The sequence below is a fragment of the Piliocolobus tephrosceles genome, chromosome 4, assembly GCF_002776525.5.
Source record: "Piliocolobus tephrosceles isolate RC106 chromosome 4, ASM277652v3, whole genome shotgun sequence".
In the NCBI taxonomy this organism is placed as follows: Eukaryota; Metazoa; Chordata; class Mammalia; order Primates; family Cercopithecidae; genus Piliocolobus; species Piliocolobus tephrosceles.
The window spans coordinates 161,950,030-161,960,410 of NC_045437.1; the positions used below are offsets into that span (position 1 = coordinate 161,950,030).

Here is a 10,381-nt window from a genome sequence, read left to right on the forward strand (position 1 = left end):
TGTTTGCTGTGACTTCTAACATTTATAATTGTGCCTTCCAGATAGAAGAGCATTTGATGAGGATTTATTGAACTAGTTGAATTAAATTGAGAACTAACATTACAGTCATACTCATGAGACAGCTAGAGCTATTTGCCTAAGTCATGCTGTACCAGAACAGTAAGAACTAAGGACCAAAGTCTTCCTCACAGTTAGTGCCTAGCTGCTCCCTTTGAGTGGGAAATAGTTTATCTGAGGGGGTTGAGTGGAAAAGGAATATGATCTGATTTCTTTTATTCCATTAATTACAGGGCAGATTTCCGTTGCCTATTCTCCATTATTCCTGCCAGTGTTTTGCACTGTTCACAGCACATTGGTACAATCATAACAGAAGATTGTATTTTGCTTTGGTTTTAGTCTTGCTCCTAAGGGAAAAATCAGTGTTGTGTTTTTTCCCAGGGAGATGTTGTACTAGGACACTTTTCCCAAAGGACTGCAGCTTTGATTCACCCATTTTTAATTTTTTTTTATTGCTTTAGTTTTATTTCCTTTCTATCCTTGCTAATGTTAATAAAATGCATGCCATAAAGAAATCAACTCCTGAGGACATGAAAGGACAGACCTCATGGCTATTTACTCTGCTGACGGCTCCTGCTCTTATAGTTCCTGCTAAACACCCGGGCATTCACCAGTTTGAAACTGGCCCTCTGCGACAGCTTTCTGTTCACAACAGAGCTGCATACTAAATGGGGTCGGTGCCGCTCCCCCCCTTGCAGTGTGACAAATCTCTGGTAAGAGGATAATGCTAAGTTCTTTCACCATCTGTCTAGTTTTGTTTTCTTCCCTCCCCCACTGCTACTAGGAATGTCTAAAAACATAGTATCCTACAGCTGCGTGGTTTACGTGACGATTGCTGTCCGAAGGGGAAACATGCAGTGTTTGCTCCTGAACATTTCCTTTATTTTGTTTCCTCCCGATACGGACACTATAGTATATATTCAAATGCATGAGCTTGAACTTGAGCTTGTCACCTAGGACACCACTTGGGATCGGACTTTACCTGGATGACACTTAATAAACTTTTATTGTTTTCTTACTGGGAATCTTTACAAATTCTCATCAGAGACCACAGGAGGCACGTCATCAGTTGAGAAAACTGGGGCTTCTGGTAAACATCCTGGAGGGTCCTTGACCTCTTGGGGAGGATGGAGACTCCGCTCAGCTTCCAGCTGCTGAATCTTCCTTTCCTTTTCTTCCAAAACTTCTTCCAGCTGAGTGATCCTCTCAGTCTGAAGGGAAACCTGGGCCGACAGTTTCATTATCAGGCTAAATTTTCTATCAACTTCTTCCACAGGTGGGAGACCTCCACAGAACTCTTCCAGCAAGCTGTCTTCTAAAGCAAACAAGAAAAGGAAAGTCTGAGAAGCTTTGATTAGATTTCCCAGAAGCTGAAGAGAGGAAAAATGAAAACGCTTCATTTCTCACATTCTTAAAAGAGAGCACAGATGTTGCGTCATCTGGTTAGATACCCTGAGAATAAAATCTGGATCCAGTGAGAGGAAAGATTCTGGGTGCTCATGAAAAAAGAAACAAAACAAAACTTGGGAGCCTCTTGAGAGTGTTCAGAATCAGCCTTTGCCAACTCTTGTTTATATGCATTTAACTTTCAATTAACCATGGGAATGATTCATCCATCCATGAAAATCCAATCTACAAACAGCAGCCATCCCAAATTTCATGTTATTCTTTTCCCTCAGAATCTTTCACAAGAGCTATCATCAAGTAGAATTATGCTTTGATTTGAATTTTAATTCAATTAAAATAAAAAATGAGATTTGGGCACAGAGGCTCACACCTGTAATCCCAGCACTTTGGGAGGCAGAGGCAGGCAGATCACAAAGTCAGGAGATTGAGACCATCCTGGCTAACACGGTGAAATCCCGTCTCTACTAAAAATACAAAAAATTAGCCAGGTGTGGTGGCGGGTGCCTTTAGTCCCAGCTACTCGGGAGGCTGAGGTAGGAGAATGGCATAATCCTGGGAGGCAGAGTTTGCAGTGAGCTGAGACCACGCTACCGCACTCCAGCCTGGGCGACAGAGCAAGACTCCGTCTCTAAATAAATAAATGAATAACGAAAAGGTTGCCATGCCCTCTCTGGGGCAAGCGATAATGAGGAAAGACCAGTTTCTTAACCCAAGTCAGCTTTAGAGTCGGCAAGGGTGCAATTTGAGGTGATCCAGGAAAACTCTATTAGCATGGTATTTCCCATACAGATTCATTTCTTTTAGGCCTGAAGTCTTTTTGGCACTTCTTAATAAAATCACAAATACCTCTTGGACATGAAAGCTTATCCTTTATCAATTTCTATCAGTTAACCCCTCAGATGAGGATAAAGGCCTGAGTAATTAAGGACAGAGAGAGGTTCCAACAAAGAGATAAAAGATGAGTGGCCATAAGGAGTCCTTGAAAACACACCTTTCTAGCCCATCAAAAAATGTAGCTCCTTAAATTCAAGTCCATCTTACTAGCCTTTAGCAGTACCCTACCACTGTAGAAATTTCCAGCATTAAATGTCTCTGAGCTATATAAAAGGCAGACTTAGGTGTAAGTAGGAAGAGATGTCAAGGGCTTGGGTATCATTTCAGCACTAATGGAGCTAATGGCATGTATGAATGAACCTGATGCATGGTCTCCATGGTAGATTGTTACAACTGAGGTCCTGAATTTATGAAATTCCCAGTGAAAACAAATCTCACAGCTTCACCTGAGAGAAACATTACTGTCAGTCTCAGATACAAAAGCCTGCTATTATTAGGTTCCTACACACCTGCTGAAAATGGATCGCCTTTGCTGTAGTAGTGCATGCAGGCAAAAGAGCATAAAAATAACCCATTTCTCAACAAATAAAAGTAATTGACAGTCATCATGTTACCAAAGGATCAAGGGGTAAAATCTTCGGCAGCACACTGCATAGTGGGCAGGGTGCTTTTGGCTTCACAGAAGTGTTAAGAGGAGACAGACATCAAGCTATTCTCTGCTCTTAGAAATTATTGGCACCTTACTAACATTTAAGAACCCATGGGGAAATTTTTGTTCTGAATTTCTGTTAGAATATTTAAAATTATAACAATATTTAAGATGTTGGTTTGAAGGCGGGGCCTAGTGGCTCATGCCTGTAATCCCAGTACTTTGGGAGGCCGAAGCGGGTGGATCACTTGAGATCAGAAGTTCAAGACCAGCCTGGCCAAATAGTGAAACCTCATCTCTACTAAAAACACAAATATTAGCTAGTGTGGTGGTGCACACCTGTAATCCCAGCTACTCGGGAGGCTGAGGCTCGAGAATCACTTGAACCCGGGAGGCGGAGGTTGCAGTGAGCTGAGATTGCACCACAGCACTCCAGCCTGGGCAACAGAGTGAGATTCCATCTCAAAAAAAAAAAAAAAAAAAAAAAAAAAAAAAAAAAAAAAAAAAAAAAACGTTGGTTTCAGTACCTTTCATAAGTTAACAAGCAATGGGAAAACATCTCAAATTTCAAAAGAGCATTCAGTTCATTGCCTCTGCAATAAGCCTGTACTTTCCAGCCTAGGAGAGGGAGTCCATATGGCAGGAGGCCTTTCTCATCTCCAGATATGCCAAGGTCTCACCTTTCCTTTCATTTGGCTGGAGCTGTGCTGTCAATACAATAGTCACTAGTCACATGTGACCATTAAGCAATGGAATGTAGCTAGTCTGAATAGAGATGTGCTTTAACGTAAAATACACAGTTGACTGGAAGATTTAGTTTAAAAAATGTTAAATACTTCAAAGTTTCTATATTGCTTATGCATTAACATATTTAGAATATATTGTGTTAAAGAAAATGTATTTTTAAAATAATTTCACTGACTTATTTTTATGTCTTAAAAAATGTGGCTCCTAGAAAATGTAAAATACATGGCTTGCATTTGTGGCTCCCATTATATTTCTGTTGGATAATGTGCTGGGCTAGCATTTCCTTCCAGATGAGCACTTTCTGAAACCCAGGTGGATATGTTACCTGGAGATGGCTCTAGTTAACCTGCACAGATATTATTTGAGAGGGAGGATTTCTGGTCCTCAACCATCGGCACAGAGATCATTTTTCTGTTACCCCAGAGAATGGAGTCATGGAAATCAAAGTTTGACAAAAAGCGATGACTGCCAATTAATTTTATTTACTGAGGAATGGGTGATTTCTTGCCTGAATACACTACCACAGCAAAGCTGCCCCACCTTAAGCTTTTGTATCCGTGACTGACAGTAATGTTTCTCTCAGTCCCTAAGCTACTCCTTAAACTACATAAGAAACTGATTCAGATGGGTTAAAGCGAGTTTCATCAGGAGTGGGAGAAGGAAAATGGCAGCAAAGTGGCCAGGGAAGATGCCAAGGAGGGGAGCAGTGAGCAGCGGGGGATGCAGGGCCTCGGCAGGGGGCAGGGGTGGAGGGGGGTGCATTGGAGCCTCACTGTGCCTGTCTGCCATCTTCCTCTTTGACTTCTCCTTCCATCTTTTCTCTCCCCAGTTTTTCCTTTGCTTTCAGAATGAGTTGTTTTTAGTGGATGTGTACAATGAAGCAAAAGGAGTTTAGTGCCACCCCTGGTCAAACAGGTCTACAAGTTTTTAGACAATGCAATATAGGTAGAGTTCACCCAGCTCTAATGATACAGCAGCAAAAATGCAGCAAAGTGGCATTGCATAGGCAGTCAGGGTCACTAGCACCACATCCTCCTTCTGGAAGAGAGTATTACAGGGAGACAGTAGAAAGAAAATGAGAGGAGAAGCGGGTGTCTAGGCAGCTTGGGCTGTTATCACAAAGTACCACAGATGGGGTGGCTTAAACAAGAAACATTTATTTTTTATAGTTCTGGGTGCTGCAAGTCTCAGATCAGGGTGTCAGGATGGTCAGGTTCTGGTGAGGACTCTCTTCCTGGCCACCTTTATGCTGTGTCCTTATGAGAGGTGACAATGTGCTAGCAGCTCTCACTCTCAGCGCCTCCTCGGCCTTGGCGTCCACTCTGGTTGCGCTTGAGGAGCCCTTCAGCCTGCCACGGCACTGTGGGAGCCCCTCTCTGAGCTGGCTGAGGCCGGAGCCTCCTCCCTCTGCTTGTGGGAAGGTGTGGAGGGAGAGGCACAGGCGGGAACCGGAGCTGCACAGGGCACTTGCGGGCCAGTGTGAATTCCGGCGGGCGGGGGCATGGGCTCACCGGGCCCTGCACACCGAGCTGCCAGCTGGTGATGCCCACCAAGGGCAGTGAGGGGCTTAGCACCCAGGCCAGTAGCTGCTGAGGTTGCGCCAGGTCCCCCAGCAGGGCCGGCCCGCTGGCACTGCACTCAAATTCTCAAATTCTCGCAGGGTTTAGCTGCCTCCCCGCAGGGCAGGGCTCGGGATCTGCAGCCCACCATGTCTGAACTGCCCCCTGCGGTGGGCTCCCGTGCTGAGCCTCCCCCATGGGCACCTCCCCCTGCTCCGTGGCACTGGTCCCAGGGACAGCCCAAGGGCTGAGGAGTGCAGGCGCAGCTCGGGACTGGCCGGCAGCTCTGCCTATAGGCCCAGTGCAGGATCCACTGGGTGAAGCCAGCTGGGCTCCTGAACTGGATGGGGACTTGGAGAACTTTTATATCCAGACTGAGGATTGTATGTGCACCAATCAGCACTCTGTATCTAGCTAACCTAGTGGGGACTTGGAGAATTTTTCCCTCTAGCACTCTGTGTCTAGCTCAAGGATTGTACATGCACCAATCAGCACTCTGCATCTAGCTCAGGGTTTGTAAATACACCAATTGGTACTCTGTATCTAGCTAACCTAGTGGAGACTTGGAGGACTAGAGCTCTGTTACTCTGTGTCTAGCTCAAGGATTGTAAATGCACCAATCAACACTCTGTCAAAATGGACCAATCAGCTCTCTGTAAAATAGACCAATCAGCAGGATGTGGGTGGGGTCAGATAAGGGAATAAAAGCAGGCTGCAGGCGCCACCTGTGACAAACCACTGGAGTGTCTTTCCACGTTGTTGTTTTCCTGTTTGCAATAAATCTTACTGCTATTGATTCTTTGGGTCTATGCTGTCTTTATGAGCTGTAACACTCACCATGAAGGTCTGCAACTGCGCTCCTGAGGGCAAGGAGACTACAGCTCACCAGGTAGAATGAACAACTCCAGACGCGCTACCTATAAGAGCTATAACATTCACCACGAAGGTTTGCAGTTTCTCTCCTGACAGTGAGACCGTGAACCCACCAGAAGAAAGAAGTTCCAGACACATCTGAATGTCTGAAGGAACAGACTCCAGACACACCGTCTTTAAGAACTGTAACACTCACGGCGAGGGTCTGCAGTTCATTCTTGAAGTCAGTGAGATGAAGAACCCACCAATTCCGGACACACTCACATGGCAGAAAGAAAGAGACCAAAAGCGCTCTCATGTCATGTCTCTTCTTATAAGGGCACTGGCTGCATCATGAAAGATCCATCCAGGCCTAATTATTTCCCGCAGACCCCATCTCCAAATGCCATCTAGTTGGGGGCTAGGGCTTCAACACAGGCATTTTGGTGGGGACGTAATTCAGTCCATAGCACAAGAGGAGGACAGTCAGATAAGGGGTAGAGTAGATACTGAAAAAAGAGAGATGGCATGAGGATTCCCACTGTATTTTTCTCATGTATTAAATGAAAATGCGAATAGACAACCTAAAGACATACTAAAAATAAAAAAAATTCTCATACAAGTATATTTTACTAGTGTATTTACAGATGTAAAATAAATCTTTTGTTCCATTTCTAAACACATTACAACTAAAGTGTTTAAAACTCTTCAGCAAAGTAGGGGACTTCAAGAGCCTCATGTCCTATTTGTATTGGAAAGTGCCCAAGGCCACCACAGTGAGTTTTCTAGAATCGCCCACTAACCATCTCCCTCCTTTCCCCCATCTAGTGTCCCTCAATCTGTAACAGGAAGTGATGTGTGTCCCCAAAGTCCTGACAGCTCTAAATGTCCCACACTTGACACAGCTGTGGTCTCACAGGCTTCTGCTGGCAGCTCAGTCTTGCCACGGTGGTGCTCCCTGAAGCCTGGAGGTGCTGTTATCTGACCAGATCATCTCAGCCTTAACCCCACACCCACAGGATCCAGGAAACCCAGAGATTGCAACAAGAAAGACTCTTCTTTCTTGAGACAGGGAGGAAAAACCTGATTAGCAACAATGAGGGTATAAACTCATCACTTTTGCCACTACTGCAGGGGTTTTTACAGTCATACATCATTTTTCATCATTTTCCCTCTTTCTACCATTACTTAAAAGAGATGTAAGTCAGGACTGAGAATGAGAGTTTAGCGTCCTTGCAAAAAGGCTATAGGGGATGGCCGGTGGGAGTTCGGCAGGGTTAGAAAGATTTAGTGAGAGAAGAGGCAGTCCCAGCATTCTGCCTTTGGCTGACCCAAGCTGTACCCACTTTTCTATGTCAGCCTTGAAAGACCAAACGCCCAGAAGAAAATACATTGCCTTTAGCCGTTTCTAGCTTCCTGTTCTTCATATCCTCAAAACCTTCATGCTCTGAGAAAAGTGACATGCGCGAGTTACATCAAAAATGACTAATAATGGCTAAATAGATAACAACAGAGGCGACTGTAGTTGAAGGAGTACCTTAAGAGACTGAGAGTTGTGTCATGCGCATCCATGTGAAGAGACCACCAAACAGACTTTGTGTGAGCAGTAAAGCTTTTTAATCACCTGGGTGCAGGTGAGTTGAATCCAAAGAGAGAGTCAGTGAAGGGAGATGGGGTGGGGCCGTTTTATAGGATTTGGGTGGGCAGTGGAAAATTACAGTCAAAGGGGGTTTTTCTCTTGAGGGTAGGGGCGGGGGTCGCAAGGTGCTCAGTGAGGGAACTTCTGAGCCAGGAGAAGGAGTTTTACAATGTAATATCATCAGTTAAGGCAGGAACCGGCCATTTTCACTACTTTTGTGATTCTTCACTTGCTTCAGGCCATCTGGATGTATACGTGCAGGCTTGGGCTCAGAGGCCTGACAAGTTGACTATATTTTTGGGGTGATCCAGTCTCACCTGCTACCCGTTACAGGAATTATTTCTGTAACATCTCTTTGATTCTTTTCTTTTTCTGAAATGGAGTTTCGCTCTTGTTGCCCCAGGCTGGAGTGCAATGGCGCAATCTTGGCTCACCACAAACTCCGCCTCTCGGGTTCAAGCGATTCTCCTGCCTCAGCCTCCTGAGTAGCTGGGATTACAGGCGTGTACCACAACACCCGGCTAATTTTGTATTTTTAGTAGAGACGGGGTTTCTCCATGTTGACCAGGATGGTCTCGATCTCCCAACCTCAGGTGATCCACCTACCTTGGGCCTCCCAAAGTGCTGGGATTACAGGCGTGAGCCATCATGCCTGACCTCTCTTTGATAATTTTCTAAGCAAGTAGCTCTCAGTCACTGGTGTCCCTCCAGCTCTTCAAAGGTTGGCTGCCAATTATAATCAATGAGTTAAAAATCTGCATTTTGTGATCACTGCAGTTGCCCACTGTTACAGAGAGACCTGACAGTGGGAATGCCGCCAAACATAGACTGGGAGGACAGTAGGGCACCACTTGTTGCTAATCAGAGCAAGAAGGAGTGGTTTCATATTAGGTCAACAGACCTAGAATAAGTGAAACCATTGCTTCACGAGTCCAAGAAGTTAACATTTTTCTGTAAACAGTGATACACGGCTGAAAAGTGACCCAATGAATAGGAGAAAGAGTTCTTTTAGATTTTCTAAATACTTCTTGCTAAAAAGGATTGCCCCTGTTTTGATTTCTTTATGGCTGCCACCAAAAAATATGCGTTAAACAGAGAAATGCTGAGAAGCACTGATCTAATTTCTGATCCAACTATTCTAACAATGGGAAATATACTTGTTTCTAGCCAGATCCCAGGTATGCTCCATAGTCATCATCTTGTTCATTCATTCATCCAATAATTATGTTTGGGAACCTGCACATAGAGAATAAATAAGATAAAATGGTGGCTCCCAGAGCTACAGCTTCACAGTGGAGTAGGGGAGAGGCAGCACTGAGTTAATACAATTCGGGATTAGCCTAAACAAACACCTCAGCTGGAAATTTACTTTTCTCTCTGCCTTTCAAGCAAATGACTAAGGCTGCCAGGTATTTACTGAACAAGAAAGACTCAACAAGGATCACCAGTGGGTGAGGTGATTAAATACCTCATTCCACCAGAGCCACCCAGGATTGCTGTTTGGCCTAAAGGACAATGTCAGCTTCCACCTCTGTACAAATGCCCATCACTCTGACTCACTACGCGCTGGTTTCGAAAGTTGTGTTTTATTTGTCAGCAACCACCACAGAGTCCAGTTCACCTCTTGCCGTACTTGGACTTGCACAGTCCACATACCTTTAGGACATATTCTTTAGAAATATATCCCTCCCACTTAAATTAACAAACCTAAACAAAACAACTTTTTAGGTTTTCTATCCTTCTCTAGATTTTTACACTGAACGTTTGCAAATGGCTATTCTCTGAAATAAATGATTCACTTTTTTTGTATTATAGTACAAATATTTTTCTTTTTGAAAATCAAATTAGTCCTATGTCTTGAGGTTTAATCTATCTTACCCCTTTTAATGTTTTTATTTGTAAAGAGGCCAATCTCTATAGTGCCAAATGTCTGACTTCAAAGGTACTTCAATTTCCTTCCACTAAAGCTGTGAACATTTAGGATCCATCTGAAGTAGGCATGTGTTCATTGATTTGGAAAAAGCAAGCAGCATTATAAGAATAGAATTGATTGGCAAAGAGGTTTGGTCGCTAAAAAGAATTGAAATGTAGTATAATATTAGCTAGGAATTTTTTATAATATTTCATAATGAAGATCAGTCTTATAATAGTTACATTTTAGAGGAAAAATTTGAAATGCAATGGCACGCTGGAGGGAATATACGTTTTCACCTAGCAGCAGGCCCAAATCCGAGAGTTTAAGAAGCTCTGTTTCTGTGAGTGCTTTAGAAGGGAACAATACTTAGTTGAGACCATGATGGAAGGGCTGCAGCCTGAATGACATGGGGTAGTGCTCCTGAGAGTAGTGGATCAGAGAGCCTGTAGAACACCCAATGACAAGGAAAACAAGAGGCAAGAGAGACCATGTAGGAAGCAGTTCTTGCTTACTGCTCATCTGGGCCTCAAGAAGTTGTGGTGCCTGCATATCTTAGTCTGCTTAGGCTGCCTTAGTTTATAAACAACATAATTTTATTTCTCATAGTTCTGGAGACTGGGAAGTTGAAGATCAAAGTACCGATACATTCATTGTCTAGTGAGGACCCAATCCTCATAGATGGTGCCTCCCAGCTGTGTCCATACATGGTGGAAAAGCCAACA

General features: G+C 44.0%; 1 protein-coding gene across 1 annotated transcript in view; it reads right to left on the reverse strand.

Annotated features, from left to right (window-relative positions):
• Positions 1–1,085: 1,085 nt before the first annotated feature.
• CCDC192 (coiled-coil domain containing 192) overlaps positions 1,086–10,381 on the reverse strand; it is a 243,168-nt gene continuing 233,872 nt past the window's right edge. Inside the window, 1 exon segment of the mRNA XM_023198022.2 lies at positions 1,086–1,372. Within this exon segment, the coding sequence (XP_023053790.1) occupies positions 1,086–1,372 (287 nt within the window).